The following is a 21807-nucleotide window of genomic DNA, read 5'->3' on the forward strand; positions in this document are numbered from 1 at the left end:
ATCGCACCCTTTAGTCCCGGTTCGTGGCACCAACCGGGACTAAAGGGCCCAGGTGAACCGGGACTAATGCCTTAGCTGCACGAACCGGGACCAATGCTCACATTAGTCCCGGTTCGTGACTGAACCGGGACTAATGTGAATATTGCCCTGTAACGAAAGCCCTGTTTTGTACTAGTGATGCTCATTTTACTCATGCACATGCTCATGATCTTCTTTGTTAAGACTGTAACTACTCCATTTGATTGCATGATCTCTATTTGAATGCATACTCATAAGATTGTAACTGGAGTACAATATCACAGTGAACATGCTCATGATCTCTATTTGAATGCATGTTCTTCGAGTACTCGCAGCCTGAATCTTGAATGGGATCTTCTTCCATGTTGAAATCACCATTTGGGTCATCATGACTTCCTCCAGGTACGTCCTCTTCATCAGCTGGAGTACAATTTAAATCAAAATCCATTTTGGAGTACTCTTAATTTACTGATCTGTTGTACTGATTCTCCAAGTTACTCCATTCAAACGAATGTGTTGATCTGATCTGCTATAGTAGGTGACGTTGATCTTGCTGTAGTAGTAATTGTTGATCTGATCTGATCTGATCTGCTGTAGTAGTTGTTGATCTGATTTGCTGTAGTTGCTGTTGATTTGGAGTAGTTAATGTTGCTGATATTATATGTTGTACTTGGATCTGATCTGATCTGCTGTAGTAGTTGTTGATCTGATATGCTGTAGTTGCTGTTGATTTGGAGTAGTTAATGTTGTTGATATTATATGTTGTACTGTTGCTAATCGGATCTGCTGTTGCTATTGCAGTAATGCTGGATCAGCTGCTGCTCGCTCGCTACAGGATCTGGTTATCAACCTGAGATGTTGCTGCTCAAGTCATGGCGACAACCGGGGATGCTCTGCTGAGCTGATCCAACCTGGGATGATGCTGATGATCTGCTGCTCAACAAGGTGATGCTGCTTCGTTCAGCCTCTACGAACATTTACAAGAGCTCTAGCCTGGAAGTGAAGAAGTCAGAAGTATATTTGTAGTATCATAGTATCTTGGTGAAATGAATGATGTAAAGATCGTGCTATTACAAGAGCTCTAACCTGGGACAACCTGAGAAGTATATTTGTAGTATTTTGGCTAATTGGCATGTGTTTTGATAATTTTCACTTGTTTACTGTTCTCATTGAAATAATTGTTTCAAATTGTGGAAGTTGAAACCTGGGCCGTTGTTAATTAGAACCTGAGAAGTGGGACCTAGTAGTATTTGGCATCAGAAAGGCCATTTACCAAATAATATTCACAGGAAAGGCTGAAAATTAAGGAAATTGACTGAAAAAAGGCCGAGGCCCAAAAGAAAAATAGATGAGACCCAAAAAAGAAATGGACCGTAGAAAGGCTAAGGCCCAAAAACACTGAACAAAGCTTAGGGAACAAAAAGGCCGAATTATTGGGCTCGGCCCATGTAAAACAACGAATCGGACCGTGCTGAATCTTATCAGTGACCTTTTTAATCAGTCGCAAATTTGCCACGTCAGATTGCCACGTCGGATCCGACGTGGCCTGGGCAGACAGCTAGTGACAAAAACAGAACAGTAGGCATTTTTTGGTCGTAAACGTCTATGACCTTCTCTGTGAGAAGGTTGTTAATTTAAGTTTACGACTGCCAGCTTTTGACCATCTGTTTTTGGTCACAAAAAGGTCACAAATGGAAAATAATGACCATTCAGTGAGCAATAGTCAAGGTCACAAGTTGACATATTTCTTGTAGTGCACTGAAATGAAACAAATCGTCACACATGGCATAATTGATGTAACTTAGTTACAAGAAGTGAAGAGAAGATGGCTCCTCCTCCCCTCCTCCCCTCCGGCCTGTCAGGCCCTCCAACCACCACCAAGCCCACAACTCCGGCCGTCGTGGCCGCCGCCCCCTCTCCTCAACCACCACCCAAACTCCCTGCTCCGGCCTCCTTCCACGACCCCATCTCATGGCACGACTCCCCCACCTCCAGGGCCTTGCGTGTGGCCCTTGGAGTTGGCGACGCCATGGGCGATGACTTCCAGGCGCAGGTCTGGCGCTGCTTCTCCAAACACATCAACCTACGCCGCCATGAGGCGCCATGCTTCCTCTCGGTGCAAGTCCGCCACTCCTCGCTCGACCTCGACGAGGAGCTGGTTGCCGTCCTCATGCAAGCTTGCCTGGGCGGCAACGCTCCAGCTTTCTAGGTTACTTGCCTCCAAGATGATCTCTTTCGAATCTCTGTCTCGGACACGCGTATCGTCCGCGCTCTCCTCGCCGAGCCCGTGCTCGTTGCCACAACCCACTCCATCTAGTTTCTTCCATTTCCTCCGCCTCAACACCCTCATCAACCATCCATCGACCACAAAACATCCTTGGACATCGATGACCACTTTGGCCATGCGGATGCCTTCTTGCGCTCTCAGCTCGGGTTCCTCCCAACGCCCGGCGTCGACTTTTCACGTAACATTCTTGAGATGTTCTCCTCTAAAGTTTTCACCTCTCCCCAAGCCTCTGGCTCGCCCGTAAAAATCATCTTCTTTGTCCATAAGGCCGACTTCATGGTTGACGAACCTCTTGTCGCCGTGCTGCTCTGTTTCCGCTTTGGTGGATTTCCGCGCTCCATTTCCATCGAGCGCCTATCAAATGCGGCATTCGCGGCGACGGTCTCTTCTTATCAAGTCGCCACACTCATGGCCGCCTGCTCTCCGATAGTTGCTCCTCGTATGTTCGCCACCATCACCGTCGCGCCGCTTGCGATGCCGGTCTCGCCTCCAAGCTCTGTGGCCTCGCCGCTCTTGGTCACTGCGGCGCCTCCGCTCCTCACCGTCGCGCCGTCCTCAAGCTCCCCCTCGTTCATGTCCTCCATGCATGCGGGGCCCACCACCGCCAACGGTCGTCTGCCACTTGGGCCTCCTGCCGCCGCCCCAACGCTCAGCCACTCGCGATCGCATGCAAAGGTACGGCTATTCCGTCCTGGGATCTCGTTTAATAAGCTGATTTTCTCTAAGTACCACCGCCTTGTCACCACACCCACTACATGCCTCTCACATAAACCAACCACACCTATATGGGTTGTCTTCTGCTCTGAGTCGGTTTGCACTAATCAAACACTGATTAATAATGCCTTAGACCACCAATTCTCTTTTCAACGTGTTTTCCATGAGGTCACGCTTGCACCGAACTTGTTCTTGGTGCATGTGTTCTCGGTTAAGGTTAGAAGTGAAGTTCTCTGTTGCGCGCCACTAGAGTTTTCAAATTTCAAACTCTTGCTCTTTGACTCGTTTGACCAAGCATCACAAACAGTGCGATCTGTACCCATACCAATTGTGTTCGAACCGGACTCCATTGACCCGTCCTCCCCCGTCCTGCCTGCCCACTCCACGTCCTTGCTTGGACCGCATCCGTCAACTAAAATAATCCCACAAGATGTCTCTCAGCTGAACCCAGGGATTCACCACACTGTTCTAGGCGGGGATTCCCCTGCATCGGCATCGGTTGACCATAATCCACTCGATGGCCTGGGACACGTGGACCTCTTGACCAGCTTGGCCTCTCCCGTCACGTCTCCCCGCAACTTTTCAATGGAAAGAAAACAAGACCTGGTAGACGACTGCGCCGCCCCTCCCCCCGGCCTACCCAATTCTGTAAACCCTGCGACGCTAGACCGCCCGCTCCCACGCTCTCCACCTGCCTCTGACAGCTCGGGCCCGCTCGCATCGCCGCAGCCGCCCGCTGGTCGGCTCCTGGGGCCGCTCGATCTTGCCAATGCTCATGCTGACCCAAAATCCTACCCTGGGGCCGCTGACTTGCGGGACCCATTAACCCCCACCCCCACTCTATCTCACCGCACGCAAAATCTAACGCATGCATGCACACGCATGCGCCCATCATCACGTCTACTCTACCACCTGCCTCCCCTACCTCCGTCAGCCTACACAACGCCCCGCCCCCTCAGCTCCATCCCGAGATCACCATAGATCATTGCCACGCTCCTGCCAACACTGCCAACCCTGCGTGCTCTTCGTTCTCCACGCCGCTGCAGAACCCGCGCTCCTACCGAGAGGTTTTGCTGAGCTCTCCGCCTCAGGCCTCTACAATCGCCCCCTCCCATCCATCGGCCTCTCCGGCCTATAAATCAGTCCCTCCCCGGATGGCCAACCCCGAACACATCCACCACACATACAGTCGCAAACAAAAACCTAGATGCTTTCGGTGTCTTGCTAGTGACCACATCATCTCCGACTGTCGCGACCCCGTCCGCTGCTCACGCGGCTGGTTCTCCGGCCATCGGAGTTTCAGGTGCTAGGTCGTTCGCTTCCTTCCTTTCTTCCCTATTATGCCTCCCACCCCACGTATTAACCTTGCTTTTGTGCGTCCATCCTGCAGCACCATGGCGCACACGACGGGCACCCACACCGCCTCCGGCTCGTAGGCCGGATCCAGGTGTTCGGATGGCGCTCCCATCTGGTTTGGCTCCCACTGCATCCTCACCAACGACCTCAACCCCTTCCGCCTCCCCCTCATCTTCGGACCCTGCATCTCCGCCTCCTCTCCACCGGCGCCGTCCTTCGCTCCGTCCGCTGCAAGCTGCTCTCCTCCGGCGCCCCACATCCCCTTGCTTGTCCCACCAAGCTGTCTCGTTCGCCAAGTAGGGATAGTCAGGCCATCGCTCTCCACCGCAACAACCCTACGTTTGGTCTCACATCCTCGGGCCGTGGCGCTGCGCGTCTCTCCTTCGCTAACGCAGAAGAGCGCTTCGCCGTCACTGGCCATGGCCCTATCCACCACGAGGGCAATACCCTCTTCTTCGAGCGTCCCGAGCATGCTGATAATAGATCCATAGCTATCTTTATTCACATGGCTGAGATCGAGGCCTTTGACTATCTCGATGAGCTCTGGCACCCTGAGGGGGCAGACTACTTCTTCTCCCATCTGGGTGACTTCGTGTCCGCTGACCAGCACTGCTTCCAGGGTGACCACTCTAGCGTTCGAGCTCTTGTCATGGTTGCCCGCGACTTCGTCCTTCCTCCATGCCTGACGGTGCGCCTTCCTGACAACGACGTTGTTGTCGTCAAACTTGAGAATCGTGCTCTCTTTCGCCATGGCTCGGGTGCCTCACCCTTCTCCTCCGAGGACGGTGACACCTCTTCCCTTTCCTCCCAGATATCCAACCCACGCCTGTCCCCCATCACCACACGTCAGCTCCGAAGCATCGCTGCCTCTATGTCCCCTTTTGCATGCACGCCCGAATCCCCCTCGGGCCCTCCACCACCACCTGCTATTGCGGCTCCACTCGACGGCATCCCTATCCTTGCTGTCATGGCGGATGGCATGCATGTCGCCATGCTTGTCCATGCTCCATGGTCTCCTCCCGCATGCACTCCCCCTCCCGCTCGCCGCTTTGTCCGATCGCGAGCTCCCCGTCCTCTGCTCGCACTTCCAGCTCCCCCCTCCCCAGCTCCCCTCCCCACTCTCCTCCTGCCCTCCCAGTGCCACTTCTGCCAGTGGTTGAAACCGTCCCGGCTCCGGATCTGCCGCCGGAGCCCACTCATGAGTGCTTGGCCAGGCGTATCAGCAGGCAGGCCAAGATGGCGGCTGACTCCGGCGTCAAGGCCAGACGCAGTGCGTGCCTGGCCGAAATCGAGCCGCCAATCTACTCCTCCATGACTGCCAAGGCCATGCGCTCCAAGGCAAACAAGCTTGACCTTTCATCTGCTTCGAAGGATCTCTCGGACGCCCTTGTCCATGCTCGTCTCTGTGATGAGGATGGCTTCATTGACGACTCGGCCCGCGGTCCTGCCTGGCCGGAGGATCTCGCGGCCATTGCTGCTGCTTGCGGTGCTCCGCCTGAGATGGTGGCTGGCATCGCATCGGGCTCCGGTGGCCTGGGATCGCCATGATTAGGTCTCCAAGCATCAACTTCCACTCTGGTGGCGGCCCTCGCTGGCCATGTATCCGGTGCGTCGCACCCTACCGTAGTTGCTCTGTTAAGCTTAAGTTAGATGTAATGGTGCTCATGCCTACTTCTGTCAATCAGTCTCACTGTTTCCCGACCCTGGACGTTTGTTTGCTGGGTCGGCACTCCCATGTAAGGTGGCTGCTTAAGTTCAGTATGAAGAATGAAACCTACTCCATCATGTCTTGGAATGTTCGTGGACTAGGTGATAATGACAAATGTGCTAATGTATTCTCTGAAATCAACCACTTGCGCCCATCGATAGCTTTGTTTCAAGAAACGAAGTTACACTAATCGGACACCATTAAACTACGCTCGATCTTGCCACGCTTCCTTGATTCAAATAACCACCTCGACGCTATTGGTTCTGCGGGTGGTATTCTCTCTGCCACTAACTCACGTTGCTTTTCACTTCTTAACTGTGACCATAGAGGTTTTACCTCCACCCTAACCGTTTCATGTCTTGCCTCGCAACACAACATCTTTATAACTAACGTGTACGCTCCCTCACAAAGGGATCTAAAACTAGAATTCCTAGAAGAGCTCAAACAAATCGAGCCACCACCACAATCCCCAAGGCTTCTCATCGGCGATTTCAATCTAATCCGCTTCCCTAATGAAAAGAACAATAACAATTTTCGACGATCTAAGGCCGATGCCTTCAATGACACCATTGATCAACTTGCGCTGCTCGAACTCCCTCTTCTTGACCGCCAATTCACGTGGTCAAATAAGAGGACGTCCCCCCACGCTAATACGATTAGACATAGTTCTTATAAACCTAGCCTGGGATGCGCTCTTTCCCAACTCGCACCTGACCTCCCTCTCTCGATTCGCCTCCGATCACGTACCGCTCCTGGTTACTGTCTCCACATCTATCCCATCTTCCTGCCTTTTTCGTTTTGAACGTTACTGGACCTCTTTTTAGGCCTGCAGAACCATAGTGCAAAACTTTTGGCAGCCCAATATAGAAAACAATATTGGGCCTATTGCGGACTCTGCTGCTTCTCTCGCTCAAAATCTGAAGAAGAAAAACTCGCTCAGCCCTCAAATCTTGGGCCAAATCTCTTAGGCCCATCTACCAACGGGAGACAAATTGCAAGCTTGCAATTCTGGATCTTGACCTGAACGAGGAAATTGCCCCCCTCTCCCTGCTTGAACGAAAACTTAGACTCACAATTACGAACCTGCTACAAAGTGCTATCAAACAAAAAATTCCTTCTGGAAACAGAGAGGTAAGATTAGGGGGGCCGTTTACGGCGATGAAAACACCAGGTTCTTCCACGCCTCTGCCACTCAACGATCACGCTCGAATAAATCCCGATGCTAATCCATAACGACTCTCAAATCTTCCTACATGAGCACAAAGCAGAGATCCTAAAAACTTACTTCCAACAACTCATCGGGACCACAAAAATAGCTACCTGGAACTTCAACCTACTCCAGCAATACCCGACAACTCTAGCTCAGCTTCGTGATCTTGCAAATCCGTTCTCCCAAGATGAAATCCACCACGCCTTTCTAACCATGAACACCAATGCCAGCCCAGGCCCGGACGGATTTGGACCCTTTTTCTTTTGAAAATTCTGGAATGAAATCAGACACTCCATCCTCCCGTTTTTTTCTGCTTTCCCTGATCAAACAGCTTCTCTCGATCGTTTCAACCGAGCCTTCATGGCCCTCCTTCCTAAAACCCAAGCTCCAACCTCTCCCGATGCATTTCGACCAATCTCTCTACAAAACTGTACCCCAAAAGCGGTGGCCAAGGTTCTCACAAACCGAGTAAAACCTCTTATCCCTCTTCTCATTCACTACGACGAAACGGGTTCCTTCACAGACGCAACATTGCAAAAAATCTCATCTACGCAGCAGACATTCTCAGTGCTTGCCACACAAGAAAAGCTCCAACCATGGTTATCAAGCTTGATTTCAGAAAAGCTTTTGACTCCATTTGCTTGTTCTCTCTCATATCTATCTTACAAGCAAGGGGTTTCCCTCCAATCTTCTGTGCATGGATCCAAAACATTCTACAGACTGGAAAAACTACTATTCTCCTTAATGGCAATCCAGGGTCCTGGATCCAATGTAGATGTGGCCTTCGACAGGGGGATCCATTCTCGCCCTACTTATTCATCATCGTTGCCGATGTCCTTCAAAGATTGACCACCCAGGCTTTCCGACAGAACGAACTATGCCACCCTCTCCGACCAAATGAACCCCCTGTAACCTTACAATACGCTGATGATACACTAATAATTGCTGCTACTAGCGTGGTCGCAACCACAACCCTCAAAAACACCTTGCACGATTTCGCCCTAGCAACTGGTCTGGTCATCAACTTCCAAAAAACTTCTCTTCTCACCATTGCCACGGATACCTCTTTTCAAAATAATATCGTGGCTGCTGTCGGATGTAACTTCTCCTCCTTTCCGTTAATCTACCTAGGTCTCCCTCTCTCCCCTACCAAACTACCCATCTCAGCTTTCGACCGTATCATAGACAGCTTTCGAAAATTCCTCTTCGGCTGGGTAGCGCGTCTGCTCTCCTGTGGAGCAAGGCTAACTTTGCTGACAGCGGTCCTCGACTCCCTAGCTGTATATTTCATGTTCGTCTTCCGCCTCCCTAAGTCTATCCTTGTTAAGCTTGACGCCATCCGGCGATCTTTCTTCTGGTCAAACGAGGACACGTGCACGGGTGCGAGGTGTCTCGTCGCGTGGAAAAACGTATGCAAACCGAAAGAACTTGGTGGTCTAGGCATTAAAAATCTAGAAATTCAGAACCGCTGCCTGCTTATGAAATTCTCCTTCAAAATTTTGCAACACCCAAACATCCCTTGGACTCAGTGGTATCACCACCAATATCCACTGGGCATTGCAACAAAAACCTCCAGACCCTCTTTTCTTTGGAAAATAATAAACAAAAACCTCCCCCTCCTAATTGAGCACTCCTTTGTGATCACCTACAATGGCCTCTCCACCTTTTTTTGGCTAGATAAATGGATTCTCGAGTCACCTCTCCACAAAGTTTTCCCTCACCTATACTCACACTCCATTGATGACAAGGTGCTAGTGGCTACCATTTGGCAAACCAGCTTATTATCGAACCTTCGGAGCCGCCTTACTAATGTTGCTGCCCGAGAGTTGGACTGCGTGTTGTTGCTGTTGCAAGATTTCCAACAGGTCGACCGACCAGACGAGCGGTCTCTCACGCATGGGCTTACATTCTCAGCCAAGAACGCATACTCTTCCATTGTTGCTGATGACTCCTTTGATCCACACCATGATTTTGTCTGGGCTTCCAAGGTTCCGATCAAAGTCAAGATCTTCGCGTGGCTTCTCCTCCGCGACCGTCTAAATACGAAGGCCAACATGTTTCACAAACATGTTGCTCAATCCGCAGCCTGCCCATGATGTCAAGACCCGTATGAAGATGCTCTTCACCTCATCTCCACCTGCTCCTATGCAGCACAAGTTTGGTCTCGCCTGGGCCTGCCTGCCCCGCCATCCCTCACTTCTCTTAACAAACACCCACCGATTCAGGGCCTCAACCCCAACATCTGGCCATCGGTGGCCTAGATAGTTTCTTGGAAGCTCTGGGACTCGAGAAATGCTCTCGTGTTCAGGAACGAAGACCACTCTCTCAGAATAACGCTAAGAAATATTGTAGCTGATTTCTCTCTTTGGGTTTTCCGATTCGAAAAGACTAAGGATAGTAATTCTGCTAGACAGTGGCTACATTTTCTCTCCTCTGCAATCCCCTCTAGCTGAAATTGTAATCATACTTCTGCTGTAATCCTCCGACCTTCATTTGAGTGGTAATATATTCAGGTGGGGAAGCTCTCCCCCCCGGTGACCGTTCAAAAAAACAAAACAAAAAAACAAATCGTCACAGCAGCTTTAGCCCAACTAAATCTGGCTCAACATGGAGAGCAGGGTCAGTGTGGCATACATCAAAAAGTACTGCAGCATATCTTGCTAGGCAAAGGTCAGGACAGAAGAACACATGAACCAGCATTGGAGAAAACAGGGGATGGTGCCAGACGGCGCGTCAGGGCTACGGGTGTTGGCAACTTAGTTCTTCAGCAGCTGTAACCGCTGGGACTGCCGTCGCTTTTCTCTTCGTCAACAGCAAGCAAGCATTGTTCCATCGACACGTTCACCTCTCGGGGCATAAAGGCAAACCATCTCTTCAGCGGTCGCAACAGCCGCATTAGTTCTTGTATTAGTCGATTCTGAAGCAGCCTCAGTAAAGAGGTTAATGTTGGACACTAGAGAGTCCAACTGAAGAAGCAAGCAGTTTGCTGAACAGTGGCAGGTCGTGAAACACCGTTATCTGTCAAAACTGCAACGAGAAGAAAATTCTGAATATTTTGTGCTTCATGACGGGCGGCTATCACTCCGGTCTCCGGGTTTGCAAAGTCATCGCAGGGTCACTTTCATGCTTAGAAATGTTTGCCAGGCAGGAAAGGGATGTACAGCCAAGTCTTTGTTTCGCACCAGCTCTTTGTTTTTTCTGCTCCTTCTATACTAATACGACTAGAGGTCACTAGATGGCCATTTCCAAATTTCTTCCAAGCAAGAAAAGATAGGGCACAAACTTCTGCACACATGTCTCTTTCGGTTTATACAACCTCATATTCAACTCTTTCATAAAAGAAAAAATAATAACACGGCTTCAATTGGAGAAGTAAGATGAAGACTCACAGTGTCCTTGGGCGAGTCCTCTGAGAAGTTTCAGATATATATAGCTTCACCCAGCTTTAGCAATTGATCCATTGCAGTCCTGTATTCCTCAAGAGGCGCAAAGGCCAGGGGGTTCTCAAACACAAATACATGGAGGTAATATTTTCTGCTGCCATTGGTGAGCTTGCCAGTAGATCCATATCTTTCCTGCTGGACAGATACTTGAAGCAGCGGACGGCTGCGACAACTGAGGAGGAGAGGCTGCACAGCCTGCAACGGCTCCTACTGCGGCTTCATGTCGTCGTCGAGGAGGCAGATGACCGGCTCATCACAAACCAGGCCATGCTGCGGCAACTCAGCATACTGAAAAAGGAGATGTACAGAGGATATTACACCCTCGACGTCTTCAGTTGCCGAGCTCATGGAGAAGGAAAGACAAAAGATCATGAAGTCAACTACTCTTTTGCCCCATCTATGTTCAACCCTGCAAAGCGTGTATGTTTCTGCAGAGGCAACAGTGAAGGTGCAACACAAGCTGAGCTGCTGGAGCAAGTTCTTGGCAGCATAAGGAACACCATTGAAGATGTGGGCGAGTTCATCATGTTTCTAAACAGATGTCCACGTTTGACCCGCCAACCCTACAACATGTATATTCTGTTGAACAAGTGCATGTTCGGACGCCAAATGGAGATGGAACATATTATTCACTTCCTGTTGCAGGCGGAGACTGCTCCCGGTGCCGCTGGTAATCCGGCTGTCCTGCCGCTCATCGGTCCCGGAAAAGTTGGAAAGAGCACCCTGATCGAGCATGTGTGCGATGATGAAAGGGTGCGCAACCACTTCTTTCAGATTTTGTGTTTCAGTGGAGATGATCTAAAAGATGCAAGTGTAGAGACCCTAAAAGATGGAGGTAGAATCAAGCATCAAAACCGTGGCATGGGCGGTGGAAGGACATTGATCATCATTGAGCTATTTCTGGATATCGACAAGTCTGAATGGAAAAGGTTGTATTCAGCTGCGAGAAGTTGCATCGGAAAGGGCAGTAAGATCATAATCATGAGCCGGTCCGACAAGATTGCAAACTTTGGAACCACAGTACCCCTCAGATTACAGTTCTTTACTCAAGAAGCATACTGGTACTTCTTCAAGGTGCATGCTTTTGGGAGCACAAGCGCGGAGGACCACCCGAAGCTCGCAGCAATGGCCATGGAGATGGCCAGGCTGATGAATGGGTGCTTCATGGCTGCAACCATTTTCAGTGGACTACTGAAAGCAAATTTTAACCCCCGTTTCTGGAGCATGGCTCTTGCATTCCTCAGGAATATGATACAGACAAATTTTTCGCTGTATGGTGAACATTTCACTGATCCTTGGCAGATGGCAGAGCCGGTATATCTTAGGAGAGCAAAGGGAACTTCCTCTGAATGCTTGGTGATGTTTGGTGAGACATGTTCTGCTGAAACCGGACCTGAAGATCCTGAGATGATGAGCATGCAAGATCTTCTATTTGGAAGTGTCAGGCCTCGTGGGAAATTCAAGGTCCATGCATGGACATCTCACCTGCCGCCTCACTACAACTACATTGTTCACTGTGAGATACGGAGGCCACATCGCATGGTTATAAAGACCGACCGCTTTTAGAATAGTAGCTGCTGATCAATTGTCTAATATTTCATCAACCGATGATTTGAATTGCACTCATCCAACACTCGAAGCTCATGCATGGTTTATGATAGAGCTGTTACTGTTTTCCTTACTGAATACCATATTTTCTCTTCTTTTATCTTGTGTGCTGACTAGTGAGAAGCCGTACAGGTTTCTTTCACCATTTAGACTCCACCCCAGCATCAACAGATCTTGTTATGATTATTCTTCTTATTGAAAGTATTTATCTAGTACGTGTTGCTGTGTAAGTAGTTATAGTAAAACTACTCCTGTATTAGTCAGTTTGTTTGCTGGTCTAAGAAAAGAGTCCCACAGTTTGTTGGTCTTAATTTGGTCTTTGGCAGGCTGTGAATACCTTTATCTGTCAAAAGAGCACAAAGAAAATTCCTTGTTCTGGGTGTCTGGCTATCAAAGCAGGTTGTGCCCATAAGGTCGTAACTTCGGTCATGATCGCTTCGGTTTGCAAGTCATTGCAGGGTCAGTTTCATGCTTAGAAATGTTTTCCATGCAGGAAAGGGATATGCACTCTCCGATGTTAGGTTCAAGTCTTCATGGGATTGAAAGTTCAAAACAGTGAAGTCTTGGTTTCACACCAGTCTTGGTTTTTTTTTTTTTTTGCTCCTTCTAGACTGGCAGAAGTCAGTAGATGAACATTTCCAAATATCTTCCAAGCCAGAAAAGATAAGACATAAACTATTTCTTTTTTGGTTTATATTAATCTCATATTCAACTCTTGGATCAAACAAACGAATAACATGGCTTGAATGGAGAAGCAAGAAAAGAATAGCATGGCCTCAGATTACAGGTCTTTAGTCAAGAAGGATAGTGGTACTTCTACAAGGTGCGTACTTGTGATACTGTGAGTGGTGATTGCTCCCTTTACTGAAGCACACACATTCTCTTTTCTTTTCTGATAATTGTGAAATAGTACAAAATTTTCACTGTTACCTTTGTTGTTGTTCCTGCTGTAAGAATTAAGAACACTGTATGGGTCAGAAGGTCTGGAAATTTCTTTTGGAGGGCAACATCAGTCATGCACTGCGGCTGATTATTTGTCTAGTCTTTGATTTCTTCTCTCCACCGATGATTTGAATTGCACAAACCCAACACTCCAAGACCATCCATGTGATTCATGGTTCTCAAACAACTTGAAGTGTTTCTTCCTCCGACCTCGAGGCGCTTACTCCTCTTGCTCGAGGTCTCAGGGGAGACCTACCCATGCTGGCTGCGGCCACGTACCATCCCCGGCCCTCCTTCCGCTCACGCGTCCGCGTGCTTTGCGGAGCCTGTGGTCACCGGCGGCGGTGGTCGGCGCCGCAGTGAAGCGTGTGGAGGGATGGGAGGCGTGAAGGCCCATGTGAATTCTCCCTTTCCGGTATCTGAATATGAACGGATTGCGGCAACTGAATTTCAGATTCTAGCTGTGGGATTCAGACGACACCACAGAGAAATTGGGGCTCTGACTCGTGGGGCCCAGTCGTCAGCGCCACTCTGTAGGAATCAATCCCCAACCTTCTCCTCCTTCCCGAACCTCCCGGGCGACCAACCCTCGGCGCCTCCCTGCCGTGGCTCCGACCGGCCACCGTGTCGCCGAGCCAGCTGCCCGTATTCTGGGCGTGTAGCATCCCCGTCGCCGCTCGCGGCTGCGGTTGGTCGCCGAAGACGGTCGCCGTGGGCGTGCAGCGCAGGGATGGGATGGGATGGGAGAGGAGCGACTGGGCCGTCTCCGAGTACATCGGCGCCTCTCCGATGAGCCGCCTTGGAACACCACGCGGCCGGAGGAGGGCCGACCACGCCGCTCATGCCGCGGTGGTTCAGTGAGTTTCCCACTGTAGAGGTAGCCACGTCCTCAACTATACAAGGATGGAGGACGGCTTGTGGTACAAGAAATATACATGCAATATACATATCTCAACACCCCCCGCAGTCGAAGCATCGGGACGACCGACGCAGAGACTGGAGCGAAAATCCTCGAAAGACGCCGTAGGCAACCCGTTGGTCATGATGTCCACAAACTGTTGGGAAGTAGGGACATGGAGAACCCGGGTGTGTCCAAGAGCCACCTGTTCCCGAACAAAATGAATATCGAGCTCAATATGTTTGGTGCAGCGGTGATGAACAGGGTTGGCGGAGAGGTATACAGCGGAGACGTTGTCGCAGTAGACAACCGTGGCCTTGGCGACAGGACAAGAGAGCTCATGAAGAAGCTGACGAAGCCAGGAGCACTCCGCAACAACATTAGCAACTGCTCGATACTCGGCTTGAGCACTGGAGCGAGAAACAGTGGGCTGCCGCTTAGATGACCAAGAGATCAACGACGGTCCAAGATAAACACAATAGCCCAAAGTGGAACGTTGCGTGTCAGGGCAGCCGGCCCAATCAGCATCCTAGTAAGCAGTGATGTCCAGAGTCGGAGAGGCATGAAGAGACAACCCGAAATCCAAGGTGCCGCGGATGTAACGGAGTATCCGCTTGACCGTAGTCCAATGAGCATCACAAGGAGCATGCATGTGTAAGCAGACATGTTGAACGGCGTACTGGAGCTCCGGTCGGGTCAGAGTGAGATACTGAAGGGCGCCAACAATAGACCGATAAAACGAAGCGTCCGGAGCAGGTGACACGTCAGTGGCAGCTAGCTTGGCCTTCGTGTCGACAGAAGTAGACGCGGGTTTGCAATTAAGCATCCCAGCGCCATCAAGAAGCTCATGAGCATACTTCCGCTGATGAAGAAAGAAGCCATCCGCACGTCGAACAACCTCGATGCCGAGGAAATAGTGTAGAGGACCCATGTCCTTAATGGCAAACTCAGCGCGAAGACGATCGGTAAGCTGTCGAAGAAGAACACTAGAGCAAGATGTCATGATGATGTCGTCGACATAAAGCAGTAAGTACGCGGTAGCATCCCCGTGTTGGTAAATGAACAGCGAAGTATCGGAGCAGGCGGAGCGAAAGCCGAGCTGATGAAGAAACACTGCAATGCGCTAGTACCAAGCACGGGGAGCCTTGTTGAGCTCGTACAAGGAGCGAGAAAGCAGGCAAACATGCTTCGGACAAGTGTCGTCGACGAACCCCGTAGGCTGCTGGCAATATACCTGCTCCTCAAGACGACCATGGAGGAAGGCGTTGGAGACATCCATCTGGTGCACCGGCCAGGCACGAGAGACCGCAAGCTGAAGAACAGTGCGAATCGTCCCGGGCTTGACAACCGGGGCGAATGTATCCATGAAGTCAACGCCAGCGTGCTGTCGGAAGCCGTGGACCACCCAACGTGCTTTATAGCGGTCGAGAGGGGAGAGTGTTGTCTACGTACCCTCGTAGACCGAAAGCGGAAGTGTTAGCACAACGCGGTTGATGTAGTCGTACGTCTTCACGATCCGACCGATCAAGTACCGAACGCACGGCACCTCCGAGTTCAGCACACGTTCAGCCTGATGACGTCCCTCGGACTCCGATCCAGCCGAGTGTTGAGGGAGAGCCGTCAGCACGACGGCGTGGTGACGATGATAATGTCTACCGACGCAGGGCTTCGCCTAAGCACCGCTACAGTATTATCGAGGTGGACTAAGGTGGAATGGGGCACCGCACACGGCTAAAAAATCAAACGATCAATTGTTGTGTCTATGGGGTGCCCCCTGCCCCCGTATATAAAGGAGAAAGGGGGAGGCGGCCGGCCAAGGAGGAGGGCGCGCCAAGGGGGGAAGTCCTGCTCCCACCGGGAGGAGGACTCCTCCTTTTCTTGTTGGAGTAGGAGAGAAGGAAAGAGGGGGAGAGGGAGAAGGAAAAGGGGGCTGCACCCCTTGTCCAATTCGGATCAGATGGGGGGTGCGCGCCTCCTTTCTTTTGGCCTCTCTCCTCTATTCCCGTATGGCCCAATAAGGTCCAATACTTCTTCCCGGCGAATTCCCGTAACTCTCCGGTACTCCGATAAATACCCGAATCACTCAGAACCTTTCCGAAGTCCGAATATAGTCGTCCAATATATCGATCTTTACGTCTCGGCCATTTTGAGACTCCTCGTCGTGTCCCCGATCTCATCGGGGACTCCGAACTACCTTCAGTACATGAAAACACATAAACTCATAATATAACCATCATCGAACTTTAAGCGTGCGGACCCTACGGGTTCGAGAACTATGTAGACATGATCGAGACATGTCTCCGGTCAATAACCAATAGCGGAACCAGGATGCTCATATTGGCTCCCACATATTCTACGAAGATCTTTATCGGTCAAACCGCATAACAACATACGTTGTTCCCTTTGTCATCGGTATGTTACTTGCCCGAGATTCGATCGTCGGTATCTCAATACCTAGTTTAATCTCGTTACCGGCAAGTCTCTTTACTCGTTCTGTAATACATCATCCCGAAACTAACTCATTAGTTGCAATGCTTGCAAGGCTTAAGTGATGTGCATTACCGAGTGGGCCCAGAGATACCTCTCCGACAATCGGAGTGACAAATCCTAATCTCAAAATACGCCAACCCAACAAGTACTTTCGGAGACACCTGTAGAGCACCTTTATAATCACCCAGCACTAGTAGAAAAGGGGGGCTTTTGTCCCGGTTGGTAAGGGCCTTCAGTCCCGGTTTTTGAACCGGGACTAAAGGGTCGTTACTAATGCCTCCCCCTTTAGTCCCGGTTCTTACACGAACCGGGACTAAAGGCCGTCCACGTGGACGCAGCCTGGAGCTCCACCTTTAGTCCCGGTTGGTGTTACCGATTAGAGGAAATTTTATGATTTTTTTTTTGAAATTTTTTTTTGCGAATTTTTTTAATTTTTTTTATTTTCAAATTTCTGAATTATTTTAACCTCTAATCTCTAATCGCCACCCCTCATCACTGCTCAATTTATCCTCTAATCTCTAATCACCCCCCATCATTCCAAATCATCTAACTTCCCGAACGGTCACCCATCCTCTCACTACTCCAGCCTGAGCACGCTTAACTTCCGGGTTGTATTCTCCCTCGTTTCCAAGTCTGCACTTGTTGTTTTCCTGACAATAGTAAGATGTCAATTCTATTAACCCTCAGGAATTTAGCTTGAGCATGAAGTGACACATTTCACTGTTTGAGTTTGAAACTATTGTTTTAAAAAACAATAATTGTTTAGTAACACTAATATTTCTGGAATAATTAGTTTGACCATTGTTTGACCACTGTTTGACCACAGTTTGACCAGATTTGACCAAAATTCAAAAAAACTGAAATAATTATTTAGTAACACTAATATTCTAGAATAATTAGTTTGACCATTGTTTGACCACAGTTTGACCAAAATTTGAATTTTTTTGAATTTTTTTGCCTCTCCAGATCTTAAAAGCCCCGTATCTTTTTTTCTGTTAGGTTTTTGAGGATTTTGAAAATGTTTAACAGCGTTACCCTAGTTAAATACGGATGTAACTTTTCGAGTAGATGATTTTTCATATAAAAAACTTTTTCATCCGAGTTCGTATGCAAAAGTTATGCCCATTTTAAGAAATTCCAGAGAGATTTTGCAAATAAAGTCGAAATTCATATTTGTTAATTTTCCCAACAACTAGACCACATATCACATGGGAAACTTATTTTATTTTATTTTTTTGACATTTCCATCATTTTCTTTTGTTTTTTCTAAAACTGAAAAGGCGGTCCGGGGGGGGGGTAGAGTTTGAAAATGGGCCCTTTAGTACCGGTTCGTGGCACCAACCGGGACTAAAGGGCCCAGGTGAACCGGGACTAATGCCTTAGCCGCACGAACCGGGACCAATGCTCACATTAGTCCCGGTTCGTGACTGAACCGGGACTAATGTGAAAATTGCCCTGTGACGAAAGCCCTTTTTTGTACTAGTGCAGTTACGTTGTGACGTTTGGTAGCACACAAAGTGTTCCTCCGGTAAACGGGAGTTGCATAATCTCATAGTCATAGGAACATGTATAAGTCATGAAGAAAGCAATAGCAGAATACTAAACGATTGTGTGCTAAGCTAACGGAATGGGTCAAGTCAATCACATCATTCAACTAATGATATGATCCCGTTAATCAAATGACAACTCATGTCTATGGCTAGGAAACATAACCATCTTTGATCAACGAGCTAGTCAAGTAGAGGCATACTAGTGACACTCTGTTTGTCTATGTATTCACACATGTATCATGTTTCCGGTTAATACAATTCTAGCATGAATAATAAACATTTATCATGATATAAGGAAATAAATAATAACTTTATTATTGCCTCTAGGGCATATTTCCTTCAGTCTCCCACTTGCACTACAGTCAATAATCTAGTTCACATCGCCATGTGATTTAACATCAATAGTTCACATCACCATGTGATTAACACCCATAGTTCACATCGTCATGTGACCAACACCCAAAGGGTTTACTAGAGTCAATAATCTAGTGCACATCGCTTATGTGATTAACACCCAAAGAGTACTAAGGTGTGATCATGTTTTGCTTGTGAGATAATTTTAGTCACCGGGTCTGTCACATTCAGATCCGTAAGTATTTTGCAAATTTCTATGTCTACAATGCTCTGCACAGAGCTACTCTAGCTAATTGCTCCCACTTTCAATATGTATCTAGACCAAGACTTAGAGTCATCTAGATTAGTGTCAAAACTTGCATCGACGTAACCCTTTACGACGAACCTTTTGTCACTTCCATAATCGAGAAACATATCCTTATTCCACTAAGGATAATTTTGACCGCTGTCTAGTGATCTACTCCTAGATCACTATTGTACTCCCTTGCCAAAATCAGTGTAGGGTATACAATAGATCTGGTACACAGCATGGCATACTTTATAGAACCTATGGCATAGGGAATGACTTTCATTCTCTTTCTATCTTCTGCCGTGGTCGGGCTTTGAGTCTTACTCAATTTCACACCTTGTAACACAGGCAAGAAACTCTTTCTTTGACTGTTCCATTTTGAACTACTTCAAAATCTTGTCAAGGTATGTACTCATTAAAAAAACTTATCAAGCGTCTTGATCTATCTCTATAGATCTTGATGCTCAATATGTAAGCAGCTTCACCGAGGTCCTTCTTTGAAAAACTCCTTTCAAATACTCCTTTATGCTTTGCAGAATAATTCTACATTATTTCCGATCAAAAATATGTCATTCACATATACTTATCAGAAATGCTGTAGTGCTCCCACTCACTTTCTTGTAAATACAGGCTTCACCGCAAGTCTGTATAAAACTATATGCTTTGATCAACTTATCAAAGCGTATATTTCAACTCCGAGATGCTTGCACCAGTCCATAGATGGATCGCTGGAGCTTGCATATTTTGTTAGCACCTTTAGGATTGACAAAACCTTTTGGTTGCATCATATACAACTCTTCTTTAAGAAATCCATTAAGGAATGTAGTTTCGACATCCATTTGCTAGATTTCATAAAATGTGGCAATTTAGTAACATGATTCGGACAGACTTAAGCATCGCTATGAGTGAGAAAATCTCATCGTAGTCAACACCTTGAACTTTGTCAAAAACCTTTTTCCGACAAGTCTAGCTTTGTAGATAGTAACACTACTATCAGCGTCCATCTTCATCTTGAAGATCTATTTATTTTCTATGGCTTGCCGATCACCGGGCAAGTCAACCAAAGTCCACACTTTGTTCTCACACATGGATCCCATCTCAGATTTCATGGCCTCAAGCCATTTTGCGGAATCCGGGCTCATCAACGCTTCCTCATAGTTCGTAGGTTTGTCATGGTCAAGTAACATGACCTCCAGAACTGGATTACCGTACCACTCTGGTGCGGATTTCATTCTGGTTGACCTACGAGGTTCGGTAGTAACTTGATCTGAAGTTACATGATCATCATCATTAGCTTCCTCACTAATTGGTGTAAGAGTCACAGGAACAGATTTCTGTGATGAACTACTTTCCAATAAGGGAGCAGGTACAGTTACCTCATCAAGTTCTACTTTCCTCCCACTCACTTCTTTCGAGAGAAACTCCTTCTCTAGAAAGGATCCATTCTTAGCAACGAATATCTTGCCTTCGAATCTGTGATAGAAGGTGTACCCAACAGTCTCCTTTGGGTATCCTATGAAGACATATTTCTCCGATTTGGGTTTGAGCTTATCGGGATGAAACTTTTTCATATAAGCATCACAACCCCAAACTTTAAGAAACGACAACTTTGGTTTCTTGCCAAACCACAGTTCATATTGTGTCGTCTCAACGGACTTAGACGGGGCCCTTTTTAACGTGGATGCAGCTGTCTTTAATGCATAACCCCAAAACGATAGTGGTAAATCGGTAAGAGACATCATAGATTGCACCATATCTAATAATGTACGGTTACGATGTTCGGACACACCATTACACTGTGGTGTTCCAGGTGGCGTGAGCAGTGAAACTATTTCAAATTGTTTTAACTGAAGACCAAACTCGTAACTCAAATACTCTTCTCCACGATCAGATCGTAGAAACTTTATTTTCTTGTTATGATAATTTTCCACTTCACTCTGAAATTATATGAACTTTTCAAATGTTTCAGACTTCTGTTTCATTAAGTAGATATACCCATATCTGCTCAAATCATCTGTGAAGGTCAGAAAATAATGATACCCGCTACGAGCCTCAATATTCATCGGACCACATACATCAGTATGTATAATTTCCAACAAATCTGTTGCTTGCTCCATTGTTCCGGAGAACGGCGTTTTAGTCATCTTGCCCAAGAGGCATGGTTCGCAAGCATCAAGTGATTCATAATCAAGTGATTCCAAAATCCCATCAGCATGGAGTTTCTTCATGCGCTTTACACCAATATGACCTAAACGGCAGTGCCACAAATAAGTTGCACTATCATTATTAACTTTGCATCTTTTGGCTTCAATATTATGAATATGTGTATCACTACGATCGAGATCCAACAAACCATTTTCATTGGGTGTATGACCATAGAAGGTTTTATTCATGTAAATAGAACAACAATTATTCTCTAACTTAAATGAATAACCGTATTGCAATAAACATGCTCAAATCATATTCATGCTCAACGCAAACACCAAATAACACTTATTTAGGTTCAACACTAATCCCGAAAGTGTAGGGAGCGTGCGATGATGATCATATCAATCTTGGAACCACTTCGAACACACATCGTCACTTCACCCTTAACTAGTCTCTGTTCATTCTGCAACTCCTGTTTCGAGTTACTACTCTTTAGCAACTGAACCAGTATCAAATACCGAGGGGTTGCTACGAACACTAGTAAAATACACATCAATAATCTGTATATCAAATATACCTTTGTTCACTTTTGCCACCCTTCTTATCCACCAAATACTTGGGGCAGTTCCGCTTCCAGTGACCAGTCTCTTTGCAGTAGAAGCACTTAGTCTCAGGCTTAGGTCCAGACTTGGGCTTCTTCACTTGAGCAGCAACTTGCTTGTCGTTCTTCTTGAAGTTCCCCTTCTATCCCTTTGCCCTTTTCTTGAAACTAGTGGTCTTGTTAACCATCCA

General features: G+C 47.8%; 1 protein-coding gene across 1 annotated transcript; it reads left to right on the top strand.

Annotated features, from left to right (window-relative positions):
- Positions 1–10710: 10710 nt before the first annotated feature.
- On the top strand, positions 10711–12495 carry LOC123048219 (disease resistance protein RGA2-like). Its single transcript, XM_044471365.1, has one exon. The coding sequence runs from the start codon at positions 10812–10814 to the stop codon at positions 12300–12302; it is 1491 nt and encodes a 496-aa protein (XP_044327300.1). The 5' UTR covers positions 10711–10811; the 3' UTR covers positions 12303–12495.
- Positions 12496–21807: the final 9312 nt, after the last annotated feature.

This window comes from Triticum aestivum, chromosome 2D, assembly GCF_018294505.1.
Source record: "Triticum aestivum cultivar Chinese Spring chromosome 2D, IWGSC CS RefSeq v2.1, whole genome shotgun sequence".
Classification (NCBI taxonomy): domain Eukaryota; kingdom Viridiplantae; phylum Streptophyta; class Magnoliopsida; order Poales; family Poaceae; genus Triticum; species Triticum aestivum.

Excerpts from the sequence above, each read along its gene's own strand:
- LOC123048219 (XM_044471365.1), top strand. The coding sequence starts at position 10,812 with ATGGAGGTAATATTTTCTGCTGCCATTGGTGAGCTTGCCAGTAGATCC.